An 18,073-nucleotide genomic window follows, 5' to 3' on the forward strand; every position below is an offset into this window, starting at 1 on the left:
AAAAAAAAAAAAAAAAAAAAAACTCTGATTGTTGTTTTTTTTTTACCTGCAGATGTTAAATGACCAGGAATATAAAATTATGTTTGAAAAGAACATACACAGGATCTGAGAAATTTAAGCTGGTAAAGATCTTTTAAATAAGCTATTTCTTATATAATGTTTTAAAAAATTAAGTATTGGTCATCATCATATTATAATTATTATAATTAGATAATTATTAATCTGTCACCCCTCCCACCTCTCTCCTTTTCTTGCACCATTTCCCTCTTTTTTTACTATGTAATTTTATTTTTTTAACCCTTACCCCTTTTAATAAGTATTTAGTTCAAATTGATGGTAAAAATTAAAAGTTGCATACATATCTAAGGCTTAATGATTGTGGAGATTATTTATTGCTCTGAGTTTCAGGAAATGAAAAAAAAATTAAAACATACAAAAATAAAAGCATATCAAATTGGAATTTTTCAAGATTTAAAACATGAGTACTTCCCCATACAAAGGTAAGTTGTTCCATTACAGCTGACTCTTTCAAATGGAGTAACAGACTGTAATTGCTGATATGTTCACAAACATGCACCAATATATCAAGAACTTTCACTATCCACTCTTCATTTGCTTGTTTTACAGAATGTCAGATGTAGGTCAACATCAATTTCTGTGGGGAAAAGAAAAGCTTACCATGTCTTATTGTCACAGTACAGGCTAAGCTCATGTTAACAATGAGTTCCCAAAATACAGTGTTTTAAACAAGAGGTAAATGGGAGGTCTGACGTGATGGGAAGCTTGGCTCCACAAGGTCGTCCAGGAACCAGGTTCCTTCTGTAGTGTTGCTTGCCACCTTTGAGCACTCTGCTGTCCAATAAGCAGTGACTAGCCACAGGGGGCCACTAAGTACTTGAAATGTAGCTAGTCTGAATTGAGATGTGCTCTAAGAGTAAAATGCACAATGGTTGTCTAAGAATTAGTATTTAAAAAGATGAACTTATTAATAATTTTTATATTGATCACATGTTGAAATGATGATTGTACAAGGTTACTTCAAAAAATTCATGGAAAGATTCATATCATCTTTGAATTGTATTTTTCCATGAACTTTTTGAAGTGCCATCATATATTGAGTAAAATATATTGTTAAAATTATTTTACATGTTTTACTTTTATTTCTATTAACAAATAAAACTAATTTCACCTGGCTTGAGCTTATTTCTTTTGGACAGCACTATCCTATGGTGTTATTGTCATTGGCATGGTTACAGCCTCCTCACCACCACCATATCTGAGTGCCAGTTAGCATGTGGGGTGGGGAGGAGAGAAAATAGAGGACAAGCAGCTTTGTTTTAATGATGTGACTCAGAAACTGTACCCAGCAGTTCCAAATGCACTCCATTGGTAAAAATTTAGTCATGTGGCCACACCTAGCTGCAAGGGAGGCTGGAAAATATTAGCATTTAGCTAGGCAGCCACATGCCTGGCTAAAACTTGGGGGAGGGATTTATATTCCAAAAGGATGAAGGGGAAAATAGATATGGGGGGATGATTAGCTGTCTTATCACATGTTTAATGCATAGTCATGTAAAAACACAATATTTACTGTTCTCTCACTCAGTGAAAGTCATCTAGGTGGGTCTCCTTAAAAATGTATGCTCTGATATTCCTGCTAAGTGAATTAACAGAGGAAGGGGTGTTCATGTGTGTATGAGAACGTGTGTGTGTGTTTGTGTGTGTGCATGCTTGTGTGTGTCTGTGAGGGTGTCCCATTCTGTCCTATTCTGTCCCACTCCCTCCCTCAATAAAGGAAGAAGCAACAAAGAAAGAAAGGAATGAAGGAAGAAATGAATAAAGCAAGAAAGCAAGGAGGGTAGTGTGGGAAGAGAAAAAAAAGCTCGCTGGGGTGTGCATTCAGAATGGAAATGAAAGAACTAACTTGAGTACAGTAGAGTCCCTTCTTACTTGAGAGTTAGATTCAAGAGACACCACAGAAAGTAAAAATCACATAAGTCAAGATTATTCCTTAAAAATCCTGTGAAATTGTACATAAAGTATAATAAAGATACCAGCTTCAATCTAGCCATATGTATGCACCCTTCCAGATATTTCTGTTAGCAGGGAATAGAAATGAATTGGCATTTCTCAATAAGCCTGGCACTTCTATTTTTCCTCTGCATTGAAAGAGACTGATGTTTCTTCAGCTGAGTAGCAGATAAAACCATTGGTCTGCTCCTCCCTAAACCCTGACATACAATTATGAAATCCTCATGGTATAATGCAGTGAGGGAACGGCGTTTCATCTCATGTTCACCCAGGCATATACATGCATTGAATGGAGTGGCAAGCAGCCCAAGTCACTAAAAGTATTACTTCCTCTCTCTCTCCCCTGTCTTTTTTTTCTCCAACAGTGTGTAGTTGTGTTTGATTATACCAATTGCATTTCTCCTGGCACACCTATGGTATCAAAAAGCTCACTGTCTCATAAAAGCTTTTTGTGATGTTGGCCAGATCTTGCTGGCGTATGATGTCCCATTTTTACTGGATGTTTGGAGAGGACTGGAGTTGAGGCTTAGCTAGGACTGGGTGTGGAATACACTAACATTTATAAAGCAAATGTATTTCACAAGGACAAGTTTCCAAAGCTCTGTAGTTTCAGGTTTAACCTAACTTTTTAAAATTGCATATAGAAATGTTAACCTTGCAAAAGACAGGAAAATTTCCTTAGCCTAAAGTCTCTGTTGTGGATATAGAATTGCAACACAGCAAAGTTGCTGGCTCAAGGACAGATGCCCTTGGAGCAGGTTAACCTACTGATTGATATGTTTAAAAAGTTGCCTTATTATTATGTAAAAATACTGAGGAAACTGCTGTAGGGAAACACATAGGACAGATGCCCTTGGAGCAGGTTAACCTACTGATTGATATGTTTAAAAAGTTGCCTTATTGTTATGTAAAAATACTGAGGAAACTGCTGTAGGGAAACACAGTATTTGAGAACAAGCTTTTGTAGGTGGATCGACTTAAACCTTTTGCAAATTGCATTATGGAATGTCACTTTGTTATTTCACTGATGTTACCAGCTTTTATTGTTAAACTATACTTAGCCTTGATTCTACCTATGTTCTTTTTCTGTAACTTTCTGGCCTGGAGAATAAATACTGAGACAGAACCCCCATTCAGGGTTAATTTCCCACAGGAGGAATACCTCTCTCTTGAGGGTTCCATGAAATTAACCTCTTTGGGGTGTCTCACTGCTCAGAAGAAATGGGCTTTGATTAATCCTTTTTGCATCTCCATCACCCCATGTGAAGCAGAGCAATAACTGGGCAAGAAGTTAGGTGACACTGCCAGAAGACCTTCACAAGCTCTACATAGACAGGGCTTTTAACTTTCACAGAATATTCAAAACTGCCATGAAGAGTTCAGGGAAATGTACATAGGGGCCTAGCCACATCTACTGATTTGCCTGAGGCCCAGGAGACCCATGGGAAATAACTTGAACTCTGTCTACAGCTGAAGTTTAGATATTTACAAATATGTCTTATGGAATAGACTGGACCCGCTTCCCACAACCAGGCCCACTGCACCAGTGCCTTGGGGCTCACCCAGGGAACTGAGGCATGGATAAGGGGACTGGACCCCCCTCCCACAACCAGGCATACTGTGCCAGTGCCTTGGGGCCCTTCCAGGGACCCAAGGTATGGAGCCGGGGACTAGACACTCCCCACAACCAGGTATACCGCCAGTACCAAGGAGCATGCCAAAAACATCACCTCCATGTGAGTGGCCCCCCACAGCCACCACAACAACCATGGCTGCCGTAAAAGCGGCTATAAGCCACAACCACCACGCAGATGGTCCATCAGCCACAGGAGTGCATTGACAGAAGGAGAGTCACCAGCAGAGATAAGAAAAGAAGAGTATGTCTCTCTCCATAAAGCCCACCTCAGAGTGACAGAAAAAGCATCTGCTCTACGATAGTATTGGAGGACCTAATCACACCTCTCAGCACTGGGGGGACAGAGCATCTAGGCAACAAATCAACAGAGTACCCATTACTGTTTCAGAAGGAGAGAAGAAATCTAGGGTAATTAGAGGGGAGAGGGGCAGGGAGGGGGAGGGGGAGAGATGGGACAAGGGGCATAAAGAGTAATTATGATTTGTAATAATATATATGCAAGTAATATTGATTTGATCAACATATCTCTATGTTGAACCCCCAAAATATATAATCAATTTTGATTCAATAAAAATTAAAAAAATAAACAAAAAAATACATCTCATGGACTGGGTGAGAGAGGGGAAGGGCGGGGATGGGTTCCAAGTACAAATCGCCATGTGTGGGATGGGTGTGCGGGAAGGTGGGCAGGCTGAGAAGTGGGACAGGAGGCCTGAGCAGTGATTCCAGGTGCTGCGGGAGGCTCTTCTGTTGCTCCTGCTGCTGCTGCTCCTCCTTCCCCTCTTCCTGCTGGAGGCCGAAACACTGCCCTTTGCATTTCCAAATACACCCAGCTCATTCCCACCCTAGGGCCTTTGTACTTGCTGTTCTCCATGCCCAGAATGCTTGTCCCCAAACCTTTGTATGGCTGACTCCATGCCTTTTAATAATCATCTTTTAACTTACCTCTTTAAAGAGGCTTCTCTGACCACCAATTTATGCTTCCCACCACTTTTGCTTGATTTTATTTTCTTCATAGCCCTTAAACACTCTCTGAAATTATCTTATTTAGCATCTCCTCCTCCAGCTAAAACACAAGCTTTATAATAGCAAGGACTTTTTCTTATTTGCCATTTTATTTCTGGCACCCAGAACAGGGCCTGGATATAGCAGGCACTAAATTATTATTTGTTTAAAAATTAATGTATCATTTAAACCCCAAGATCCTGATGTGAGATCTCTCTAAGAGAGCTGGATTGAAGAAGGGGAAAGCATTTCTCTCTCAGCTACAGAGAAAGGTGAGCACCAAGGGATGGTAGACAACAGGCAAGGAGCTCCAGGTAGTGGCAGCAGAGAGAAAGGATGCCCAGTGCCCTGGGACACTGGCTGGAGGTTGAGGATGAAAGCTGTTGGGATGGAAGAGAGAGCAGTGGTGTGCACGGTAGAAAGCTCAAATATTGATGGTGCAGAGGTGCAAAGCAGAGCAACAGCAGGCCAAAGGGCAAAGGGCAAAGGCTGCCAAGTTCAGAAATTGTCAGTATATGGAGAAGTAGGTCATAGGGGATTGTTGATCTGTCAAACCTACACCAATTATTAAAGTGGCTTTGTCTGGAACTAGCACTTTGTGGGGTCATTTGTGATAGTTTCCAAACCTGGCTATGCATCAGAATCACTAGAAGAGAGCTAAAAAAAAAAAAAAAAAAGCTTCCTAGCCTCTACTCTAACAAAGGACTGGATTCCAGGAATCTATGTTCTTTTTTTCTTTTTCTCTTTTAAAGCAAGATGGTGAGACACAAAGAGAAGTGGTCAAATGGTGGTCCCTTTTCTATGAGCATGTCTCCCTGTCACCACATGTCCCAGTCCTAGCCCCAGCTTCCCATGCTACACATTCTTTGGCACCCGGTCACTTCACTATCCTGTTACTGTGGGACACCAATACCATGGCCAGTGGAATGTCCTCAAACCCCGCAAGGATTGCAGCATTCCCCTGCTGTAAGGTGATAGGGAGGGGAAAACCATGAGCTTCCCTTAGGTGACCACACTCACAGATTGACAAAGCCTGAGCCAGGGCTGACCCAGTCATACTATCTGTGCCAAAGTCTGCCTCCCATACAACTTCCACACATCTGCCCAGCTTCTGTCCTTTGGAGTCAAGCAAAATAAGGTCTCCCCTAGGCCATATGTTAGTCTTTGAGATGTTTGTGGATAAATAGCTATTATGGCTTCTCTTCTGGCTAAAATGCCCTTTTTCTTCAACCATTCTTTATAGGATATCATTTGTTGGTCCCTTGTACTTTGTACTCCAGATGTGCTCTTATGGGGCAGAACATGGCAGAATGATTATCTTCCTGTCCCAGACACTGCGTTTGTGTTAAGTTTGCCAGGTTCTGTGTTTGTTATTTTGGCAGCTGTGTTGTATCTGGAATCGCGCTGAGCTTGCAGCCAACTGGAATTCTTTTGATTTTTCTGCCCTCCTTAACCGAGACTGGTGGAGCTGGTCCTTAAATATAGATTTGACATAATTCCCCATTAGACTTAATCCAGCATGTTTGAGTTCATCCCTGTAGCCTTCAACCATTCATAAATCTGGATTCTGTCACTGAGTGACTTAGCCACGTAATCTAATTTTGTGTTATCCCCAGTTTTGATAAGCAGATATTATAAGTCTTTATCAAAGAAGTTGACAAGAATGTCGAGGAGGTCAGAGCTCAGGGCAGAGCCCTCTGACATTCCTTAGAGTCTTTCCCTAAATCTGAAATCTAGTTAAATAGTTTTGACATCAACTAATCTGCTGTCATCCCGATGACATTTACATACCAGTGGTTGGCCCCCTGGTCATCCTCAGTTTAGTCATGAATACTGTTTCCTTAGCTTGCTGATGAGTCTTTTAGTCTAGGCAGAATTACTTCCTTTTTTTGCTTCAAAATTAGTCATGACTCTTGCCATTGCAAGTGACAAGAACAAAGCCAAACTAACAAAACAAAAAAGAGAATGCATTTATTCCCACAGTTGGGAAGTCCAGAGGTGGATTTGGCTTTAGGTATGAATGGATCTAGGGACTCAGATGATCTAGGGGGTCATTAGGTCTCTCTCTCTCTCTCTCTTTCTCTCTCTCTCTCTCTCTCTCTCGCCTTTCCTCTCTATCCTTTCCATCCCTCTCTTCCACCTTCTCTGTCTTGCTCCTTCCATCCTTTGTCTCTTGGCTGTGTTTCAGTGTGTTGTCCTCATGTTTTCTTACTACAGATAAACTTTCTCCAACTGGCACAGAGAATAGCTGCCAACATGCTTAAGTAAAAAGCCTCTTAGCTGGTTCTGTGACCAAAAGAAAGGCCCCTTCCCTCTAACTCCAAGGTGGAACATCCCAGGGAAGGATTCTGATTAGTCAGCTTGGGTCACATGCTCAGGGGAGTGGAGTGTGGAGATAGACTAGATCTGAGTCACAGTCACTTTTGTTATTTGATATTTCAGGAAGGAGAGGGGATTGTTATTGGCAGCCCCAATGATCACATGGTCAGAGTAGGGGAAGTGGTGGGGGTTCCCTGGAGCTTCCTGCCCTCATCCATATTCCCAGCTACATTCTCTTGGTTGACGTATCTCCAATTCCCCAGGAGCATCTTTCCCATTATTGCTCTTTCTGTCCACATATTGCTCAGCTCAGGACCTGTTCATCTGGCTCCAAGCGATCCCATGATGAGGTAATGCATGGGAAAAAGAAAGAACTTTTATTGAGCTGCTGCAATGTGCTTCACATACATTATCTTCTTTAATCCTCATGACAAACCTATGAGATGACAATTATGATCTTTATTTCATAGAGGAGGATGGTTTATTTTAACATATGTTTTATTGATTTAGACAACATTTTTATGTACTTATTATTATAACTTCATTAATCGTCATAATGACCACATGAGGTAAATACCATTACTGCTGGTTTACAGGTAAGGAAAGTGAGACAAAGAGAGGTTAAATAACTTGCCCAAAGTTACACATAATAAACAGAGAGAAACTTGAACACAGGTCTGTTAGCTACATCTATTACAGAAAAATGTCCCTTACAATTTTAAATATGCATCATGTTTAATTTGGACTGGGAGGTATTGCAGCTCTGCCTGGGAATACCGAGAGCATCGGCTGACGAAGGCCATCCAGGGGAACAGCATAGCCCGACCCCACCCACACACTTGCTCACGTTGGCATTATTAGCTCTGCCTTCCTGTCTGCCAGCCCATCACATGCAAGTCTTCTGCCTGGTCCTGGCAGGTGAGTTGCAGCTCCCTAGAGCTCTGGAAGTTGTGCAGAGTGGGGAGGGGATCACTGTGTCTCACTTAATGCTCTAGCAGTCTCTGTAACCCCAGGTTATAAGTTAAGGCAGAAGCTGAAGTCTGTTACGACTGAGGTGCGTGGTGTGAAGACTGGGGCACCTCAATAACACCCAGCAGGTAGATGGCAGGGGTTGACTATATAATGGAGCTATGACCTGATTCAGAATCTTCTCACTGAGGCTGGGGTGCGGAGTGGGAAGGGTTATGGGACTGGACAAGATACAGTGAGGGTAACAGGCATAGAATATGAATTGGGTAACAGTCACACACTGTTTCTGTTAGATGGTTGACACATCAACATTTGAAGGACCCAGAAAATTATTTGGGAATTAGGTGTGGCTGGAGTTTTTATCTGGCAAGTGTACTCAAAGATGGGGAGAACCCTGCCCTGAGTGGTAATTTGAGGTCAGGCTCCAGTGTGAAATATCAATCTTCATACAAACAAGGCAGACCAGAGAGGTCCTTGAAACTGAGATGGCTTTTAGAGCAGAGCTAATCACACAACTTCTAACCTGATCTTCCTAAACCATAAAGCTGAGTATGATATTCCCTAGCTCAAACTCTTCTGTGTCTCCAGGGTGGTAGCCACACTTCTTAGCGAGGCATCGAAGGCCTTTGACCATCTATCCCTGCTTGCTCTTCTTACCTAGCCTCTCATCACACCCTCCTTTCCAACATGCAATTTAAAATATGGGATTAGTCTGGTTTCCAGGACCAAATCTGATCCATCATACCTTCCCCTCTACCTGGGACGCTGTTGCCCTTCTTGTGCCCTGGACAAACTCCTATTCCTCAATCAACTTGCAGCTCAAATGTTACTTCCTCCTTAAAGGCTTCTTTAACTCTCCAGGTTAGATGTTCCTCCTCTGGGATCCCAGAACACATTGTTCATACCTCCATAATGCCCATCACACGTTATTTAAAAAATCTGTTAATGTATTGTTTTCTCCCAGCTATTAGACTGCGTGCATATACAGGGCAGAGGCCATGTCTTTTCTCTGTGTCTCCAGGGATATAGCACTGGGCAGGCACAGAGTAAATGCTCAGTAAACAAAAGGATGTTGGAGGTTGGTGTATTATGCAAGGTAACCCTTGGGAACTTTGGAGGAGGGACCAGAGCAGGAAGGAGCAAACTATGCATTGAAGACAAATGAACCTTTTTTCATCCATTCATTCAACAAGTATTTATTGGGCATTTATTATGTGTTAAGAGGTGTGCTATCTGCTAAAGATGCAGTGGAGCTCAAGACAGAATTGGTCTCTGCTCTTATGGAGCTTACAGGTTATTAGGGAAGATGGGCATTTAACAAATAATTTCACAAATACATGTTTAATTAAAATAGGGTGAAGGGTATTCAAGAAGAGTAAAGAGGTGTCATTTTGTAGGGGTGGGAGGGGCAGAGAGGTCCTCACAGGGCACTCGGTCTTGGATGTGATGGGATGCAAGAAGACTCAGCTCACTATAAAGATTTACCCAAATCTTCCCATAACCTGGTCCTGTGAGGATCATCCCCAATGATGATTATCTCCATTACAGTCTTCCCAGTGGTCCTTCAATGGCCTCTACCAGAGTTTTTCTTTGGAGGTTCGATCATTGTCCCTGAAGACCAGCTCTTTGAAACTCATCATTGGTTAATCAGCTTGCTGAGCATCGTGATCTTCATCATCACAGTCATCGTGTTCGTTATTATCTTCTTCATCCCCAACTTCACCATCACCACCACCACCATCATCATCTTCCTTACAATTCTTGAACCCTTTGCTTGTGCCAGGCATTGTGCTAAATATTTATTTAATCCACTCTACATTCCTATAAGAAAAGCAATATCATAAACCTCTCTCTTTTTAAAATGAGGAAACAGAGAGGTTAAGTAACCTCCAGAGTTCACATAATTAATACAGCAGCTCTGGGATTCTAATCCTAAATCTTTGCTCTTAACCAGTTCCCTGTATGCACTCACAGGGTGGCTCCAAATGACCTTTTTTTCTTTCTTTTAAAAATCTCTTGTAAGCATTTTTCTTGAATTTCTTGGATCTCTTAATGGCCTCTCTTGAGAGGCACTTGGGAGGAATCATTAGAGAGAAGATTCTGTTATTTATTGCCAGGCAGTCATCTTCAGTCGTCATTGGGACTCAGAACACATTGCACATTTGTGCCTTTCGGGAGAAAGTCGTATAATGGGGTTCTCTGAAGGAATAGGGTCTCCTCTCTTCCTTCAAATTATACTATGTAATAATATCATCACCAGTGATGATTACAGATTGAAACTCCACACTGAGTTCAGCTTCCAGAGCCTTATAGGGTCTCCTCTCTTCCTTCAAATTATACTATGTAATAATATCATCACCAGTGATGATTATAGATTGAAACTCCACACTGAGTTCAGCTTCCAGAGCCTTGATCTCATGTTAAATAAGCTAGAGTAAAATGTTAGTTTTCTAGAACCTACAGGAATGCAGCATTCTTGGAAGCTGAGTTTATGATTAGCCATTTAAATTCACTGCACAAATGTACAAAAGGATGGATATTGACCATGCAGAAACATATTTTAATAATCTTTTTTTCAAAATATAGTTTACATATGGAAAAGTTCACAAATCATACAGCTTAGTGAGTTATCCCATGCTGAATATACCCATGTAAGCAGAACCCAGATCAAAACATAGAACATGACCAGCACTCCAGTAGCATCCTTGTGCCCCTTCCAAATGGCATTCCCTCTCTTTCCCACACGTGCGACTACTATAGTGACCTATATCATCATAGATTACTTTGCCTGTTTTTGAACTTTATGTAAATATATACAGACTTAATCATACCACTTGTATTACTTTGTGCCTGTCTTCCTTCCCTTGGATTATGTTTGTGAGATTTATCCATGTTGTGTGTAGCAGTGATTTGTTCACTTTCATTACTATATGTGGCATATGCATTCTGTTATATGCATATGCCACAATTTAGATATCTGTTCTACTGCTGATGGACATTTGAGTATTTCCAGTTTAGTGCTACTACAAATACAGTCATGCATTGCTTAACAATAGGAGTATGTTCTGAGAAATGCGTCATTAAGCAATTTTGTCATTGTGCAAACATCACCAAGTGTACTTACACAAACCTAGACAGTATAGCCTACTACATATTTAGGCTATATGGTATGGCCATTATAATCCTATGGGACCCCTGGCATATATGCAGTCTGTCATCAACCAAAATGTTGTTATGCAGCGCATGATTGTAATGTTACTATGAACATTCCTATAGATGTCTTTTGGTGTGTATATGTCTGCATTTTTGTTGACTTATGAGTGATATTGCTGTATGTGGTATAGAGTATATGTATGTTCAGCTTCAGTAAAGACTGCTGAAGAATTTTTCCAGCAAATATTGCTAATTTTCACTTCCATAACATTTTTGTGAAAGTTCCATTTAATGACACTTGATATTGTTAATTCTTTTAAATTTAGTCAATCTGTGGATATGCAGTTATATTTTATTGTGGATTTAGTTTTTATTTCCCTGTTGACTAATGAGGAGATATCTTCTTCCACACTGTGACTTGCTTTTTCACCTTTAATGGTGACTTTTGATGAGCAAAAATTTGATATCACCCCATTTATATATCTTCTTTATTGTCAGTGCTTTTTAATGTCATATTTAATAAATCTTTTCTACTCCAAGGTCATTCAAATTTTATCCTATGCTATCTCCTAAAAACTTTATTGTTTTACTTTTCACATTTAACTCTACAATATATGTGGAATTTATTTTGTGTATGATGTAAGGTAAGGGCCAAGATTCATCTTTTTCTATATAGCTATCCAGTTGTCTTAGCATCATTTATTTAAAATATCATAAATCAAGTTTCCATATATTTGTGGAACTTTTCTGGACCCTAAACTGTTCAACTGGCTCATTTTTCTTGCTATAGTCCACTGGCTTAATTTCTGTAGCTGCATTAGTCTTGATATTTGGTAGTGTAAGCCTTCCTGTTTTACACTTTTTTTTCTCAAGATTGTCTTGGCTATTCTTGGTGCTTTGCATTTTCATATAAATTTTAGAACTGGCTTGTCAATATAATAAAAAACATGCCAGGGTTTTTATTTAGATTGCACTAAGTCTATAGATCAATTTGAGGAAAACTGACATCTTTAACAGTACTGAGTCTACCAGTCCATGAACACTATCAATTGCACATCAGCTCTGTGCTAATCATTGTTATGAGCTCAGATGTGGTTCTTGCCATTGAAGGACTTACAAATGTATAAACAAACACATAAACACAAAACATAATGCAATGTGATAATCTCATCACTGATAAGAGTGAGAGCTAATATTTATTAGGTGACTATCACAAAACATAATGCAATGTGATAATCTCATCACTGATAAGAGTGAGAGCTAATATTTATTAAGTGACCATTATATGCCAAGGCATGCTTTTAAGGACTTTATATGTATTAATCCATTCATACCTTACGCTGATATTTGGAGGACTAAATGCTCCTCCCAACAGGGAGTTGCTTATCATAATCACATAAATATTATATGTTTAATGAACTGGCTTTTAAAATTAAAAAAATTAATAATCAGTTAATACTTGTGGAAGATCGATGTCACGATGAATTTATTCAGTCTGTGAAGCCATGGTTAGTGTTAAACTAGGGAGGGGGAGTCCTCTGTTGTGTCCCTAAGTCAGGCTCTGGATGGTTTTATGACTTTGGGTATGTCTGTCGACATCTCTGTGAATTTGGAGGGCTGGGTTACAGGATACTTGACATCCCTTGAAGGTCTAGTAAGTCAATAACTCTGTATTTAAAGTTCAGAATCTTAACACTTTAATGCAGGCAGTAAAATGATTTAAATCCCAACTTAGGTCAATATCAAGATATTTGAATTGAACATCTATTAGATGCCAGGCTCTATGCAGGTGCTAAGGATACAGAGAAGAATGAAAACCCAGCTGCTCTCCATCACAACTCACAGTCCAGTGGAGAAGGCAGGTCCACAGAGAATTGCAATTCAGTACAAACAATTACAATAAAAGATTTCCATCTCGAGATTAAAGATCCTATCAGAGGGATGACCATCATCGCCTTGCTGAGAAGGCCCTTGAGCTAGATTTCAATGGAAAAATAGTTCCCTGGGTAGATGTGGGAAGGAAGAGTATAACAGAGTCACAATTCCAGCTGCTGTAAAAATGACCTCCCACAACATAAGTTTATTTCCGGTTCACGCAAAGTACAATATGGATGTTTCTGGTCAGTGGGTGATTCTCCGTGTGGTTATTCAGAAATCTAATTTCCTTCTATCTTGTAGCTCCACCATCCTCCTGAGGCATCAGAGTCCTCTGATGATCCCCTGCATTCAGCAGGTAGAGGTCAGAAGGTGAGAGTGGAGGATCATGTGGAAAAGTTTGCACAGGCCAGACTGAAAGTGGCACGTATCATGTCTTCCATGCCTTCTCCTAGCAGAACGTGGGCACAAGCAGACCTAACTACAAGGGAGGCTGGGGAGTGTGATCTGACTGAGTCTCCACAAGAAAAACAAAATGTGTTTGGAGAACACACAGCAACCTCTGCCAACAAAGAGCATCCTATAGGAGTTTGTGCTGAGAAAAGCTAGAGTCCCGTAGGACCAATCTAATGGAAGTATAACATAGAGAACAGTCAAGATTGGCATTTCTGACCAGGGACTAACTTTATCACATTGTACTTACTGGGAGAGAGCTCACTGCAACCTTGGTTGGTCCAAGAATTCCCAAGGGAGATAGCAGCTCAGGTATTTAACAGGTTCTGAAATGCAAGAGGAAGCTGGGTGAAGAGGGTGATAGTTCTCCGCTCAGTGGACGAGCCTTTCCCATTGTTCACAGCTCCTCTGACCCACAGGTCTGGGAAACTGATGGAGAACTCAGGTCCATTCCATTTAACAAATGGAAGACAGTTGATTCCTATGCTTGTAACCTGCTTTCTTCTCTCTCCACAGTGACACTTTCTGCTGCTCCTCCCTCCTACTTCAGAGGATTCACGTTAATCGCCCTCAAAGAGAGCAGAGAGGGAGATAAGGAGGAGGACCATGCTGGGACCTTCCAGGTAAGACCTCACCTGGGCTTATCCAGTGGCCCTCCTTGCCCTGGTGGGTAGAAGCCAGAGAGGTGTGTCTTAGGTGGCTTCTCATGCAGTTCCCTTGACCGTTGGCCAGGTGGGCCAGGCTCATTTGAATGACCCATTGTAGAGTAGGCAACAAATGCTGCAAGCCTATCCCAGCAGGGTTGGCCACCAAGCAGAGCTTGCATTGTCCCAGAAGGCCACAGTGCTCTCCTCTGGGTTCAAAATGCCCTTCATCTGGCGTGGCAAGAGTACTCAGAACCCAGGCTGGGCCCAGCTGGTGCTCCTGCACAGGCATTTCGTGATTGACTGGTAATTCTCAAGTGTAAACGGAACGAGAGCTCAGGACCGCCAGCCTGGAGGGAGTTCAAAGCACGGGAGAAGGACTATTAAGGGAATGTAGAGATTGATTTATGAGGGAAGATTAAAAGAATTAAACATGCTTTGCTTGGCTAAATGAACAGGGCTGAGTTTAAGAGGTGGTAATGGTCTTTAAATGTCAGCCCTTGCAGAGCAGCCTCCTGAAGGGGAGCCTTCATTTGACTTTGTACAAAAGGGCAAATCAAGCCGAAAGTGGGTCAAGAGAAGAAAGGGAATCGCAAAGCAAGGGCCCTGACAGTGAGTCATATTTCACTATGCAATATTCTTCCAAGGGAAGTGGTGGGAACATCATCCCCTTTCAGAGGTTTAAAAGGGGCCGGAAAGTTGTCAGAACATATCCCAAAAGGACTGCGGCCATCTTAGGAGGAACTCTGGCCAAATTCGCTGTAACCATTTCTCATCTCAGATTTCCATTGTTCTGGAATTCATTTTTATCTGGCATTTGCAAACTCAGAAGAAAAAAATAACTCAGGAAGAATACTTACACTCATAAGTATTCTGCTGCTGGGTACTCTGGTACAATTTGTGCATTCTACAGAAGACCCTGTCCTAAAAGATCTTCCCCATCCAAAAGCATCTTTTCATCCCTTGTGACCAGATTATAATTTTGAATCCTGTGATTTAAAAAAAATTTTTTTTCTATTGTCTGGGATTCTAGGCTTCTGGAACAGTGAGACTGTTAATTCCATGCTCATTGTAATCTCCTTCTATGGCAAGGAACTTCTTGGCATGTATCTAAACGAGTGACCCAATAATAATACTAATGACTGCCAGTATTTGTTGGATACTTACAATAAACCAGGCTCCACGCTAAGTGCTTTACTTTATCTTAATTTAATCATCTTACCTTATCTTTGTTTAATTCTCAAAACAATCCCTAGTGCAGAGGAACTATTATCCTATTTTCAGACCAGGAAATTGAAACTAGAGATATTAAATCACTTGCCTTAATGGCTAGCAAGTAGCATTGGCCAGGTCCCTCCACTGAGGTGTGTGATTCCAGAGACTATCACTTCCCTGTAATACTGAACATACTCCTGGCACAGAGTAAGTTTGGACAGTGTAAGTTTGCCATTACAGGGAAGGGAAGATTCATGAATGCTTTCAGCCTAGATTTTAATACATATAATCCTCTGAATTTGTGATAATTTACTAGATTTATCAGATTCCTGCAGCTGAGAGAGCTGGGTACCTGAGTGGCAAGAGGAATGAAGTTCTAGGAAGGGAAAAGTGTGTTTGGTGGTGGTGGGACTGTGAACATAATCTTCACCAAAACAAAATTTGTCTGCTTCATAATGGTGCTTAAAGGTATATACCCCAAAGAATTGAAAGCAGGGATGGGAACAGATATTTGTACACCAATGTTCATAACAGTGTTATTATCAATAGCATATTATTCGCAAAAGATGGAAACAACCCGTTTCCATCTTTTGCGAATAATATGCTATTGATAATAACAACCCGTTTCCATCATATATATAAACCATGCAATATTATTCGGCCTTTAAAAGGAAGGAGATTCTAACACATGCTACAACATAGATGAACCTTGAAGACATTATGCTAAGTGAAATAAGCCAGTCATAAAATGACAAATACCATGTGATTTCATTTATATGAGGTACCTAGAATAGTCAAATTCACAGAGACAGAAGGTGGAAGGGTGGTTGCCAGGGGTTGTGGGGTGAAATGAACCTTGAAGACATTATGCTAAGTGAAATAAGCCAGTCATAAAATGACAAATACCATGTGGTTTCATTTATATGAGGTACCTAGAATAGTCAAATTCACAGAGACAGAAGGTGGAAGGGTGGTTGCCAGGGGTTGTGGGGTGAAAGAAACAGGGAGTTATTGTTTAATGGGTATGCAGTTTCAGTTTGGGAAGATGAAAAAGTTCTGGAGATGCATGGTGGTGATGGTTGCACAGCAATGTGAATGTATTTAATGCCACTGAACCACACACTTAAAAACAATTAAAATGGTGGGCCGATCCTGTGGCACACTCGGGAGAGTGCAGCACTGGGAGCGCAGCGACACTCCCGCCGCGGGTTTGGATCCTATATAGGAATGGCCGGTGCACTCACTGGCTGAGCGTGGTGCAGACGACACCAAGCCAAGGGTTGCGATCCCCTTACCGGTCACGAAAAAGACAGAAAAAAAAAAAAAAATTAAAATGGTAAATTTTATTTTATGTATATTTCGTCACAATTTTAAAAGATGATGCTTAAAGTCAGGCCTCATGGGGATATGGCTTCTTTCTTTAGTGCTGTTCTGGTTTAACTCAATAAACTGACAGTCTTCTCCAATTCACGGTTGTTTCTGCTCAGCTTAATCCTTGTCTTTGAAAATGATTGGTGAATACAGGGCCCTGCTCACCGTGGGTAGTGAGTCAGTATTTACTGAACAAATGAATGAACAAATGACTCTTTCTGCTAGTGTCCATAATGCAGTCCTGTTTGAGACTTTCAGAACTCCTAGCTCTTTATGCGTTCTTCTTTCTTCCTTCCCTTGGAGCTTCTGACGTCCTTTCTCATCTCATGAGAGTGGTTTTCAGAGTGTGGTCTCTGGACCAGCAACATCAGCACCACCTGCGAACTTGTTAGAAAGGCCAAATCTCACGCCCACCCAGACTTACTGAATCAGAAACTCTGGGCGTGGGCCTCCACGAACTGTGTTCTAACAAGCCTTCAGGGAGAGTCCGGCCCATGCTCGGGTTTGAGAAGCATTGTTGCAGTGAGACACCGACCAGCCCATCCAACTCAACATCTTCCATCATCATGTCAGCACATCTGTCTGTTCCTGTCTATCCTTTCATTGTTTCCGCCAGTCCTAGAAGGATCACAGGGTGATAAGGATATGATAATGCCTAGCAGACAGTAATAATGATAGCTAACACTCACGGTGCTTGTGTGCCAGCTACTGTTCCCAGCGGTGTACATTAATTAACTGATTCAATCCTCAGAGCAACACGATGAGGTAAGCGTTATTATTATCCTATTTCTCACAGATGAGGAACTTATGGCACAGAACAATTAAGTGACTTTCCTAAGTCCAGCCGGCTCTGAGTGACAAAGCTGGGTTTCAAACCTCAGCAGTCCAGCTCCAGGTCTCTGCTTATAACCACCGTGCACGCTGTCTTTCAATGTACACATGTCCAGTGAAAAATGAGGGTCTACTATGACTTTTTATGACAGCGGTCTCTGTGCCAGGTGCTTTCTATGCATTATCCTACTTAATTCTTGCAGCAGCCTCATGAGGTCAGTATTTTTATCCCCATTTTTCATATGATGAAACTGAGTCTCCAGGGGGTTTAGTAAATTTGTCAAAGTGATCCAGCATCTCAAAGGTTCAAATGCTGGCCAGTTTTTTGTCTCAAACTTTGTCTCCTCACCCCTTCCCTGCCCTTGTGCCCTGCTTAGGTTGCCATTAGCTTAGAGGTTAGAGGGAGAGGAAGCATAGCCAATGCCCCCATCTTACTTTTCCTGCTCCTGGAAGATGTGGCTCTATGCTTGTCCCTTCCTACTCTAGCATGAATGTGTCTATACCAAAGCTGTCATCTTTGGAGTCACTCATTTATTCAGAAACATTTACTGAGTGCCTCCTAGGTGCCAGG

The 18,073-nt window shown here is 41.3% G+C and overlaps 1 protein-coding gene across 1 annotated transcript in view; it reads left to right on the forward strand.

The window, feature by feature from the left end:
- The window catches only part of LOC103595116 (spondin-1-like), a 134,784-nt gene that overhangs the window by 4,967 nt on the left and 111,744 nt on the right, over window positions 1-18,073 (forward strand). The window contains exon 2 of the mRNA XM_008578433.1: window positions 13,958-14,064. Coding sequence (XP_008576655.1) covers window positions 13,958-14,064 — 107 coding nt within the window. The remainder of the gene's footprint in view (window positions 1-13,957; window positions 14,065-18,073) is intronic.

This window comes from Galeopterus variegatus, unplaced genomic scaffold, assembly GCF_000696425.1.
Source record: "Galeopterus variegatus unplaced genomic scaffold, G_variegatus-3.0.2 Scaffold1686, whole genome shotgun sequence".
Lineage (NCBI taxonomy): Eukaryota > Metazoa > Chordata > Mammalia > Dermoptera > Cynocephalidae > Galeopterus > Galeopterus variegatus.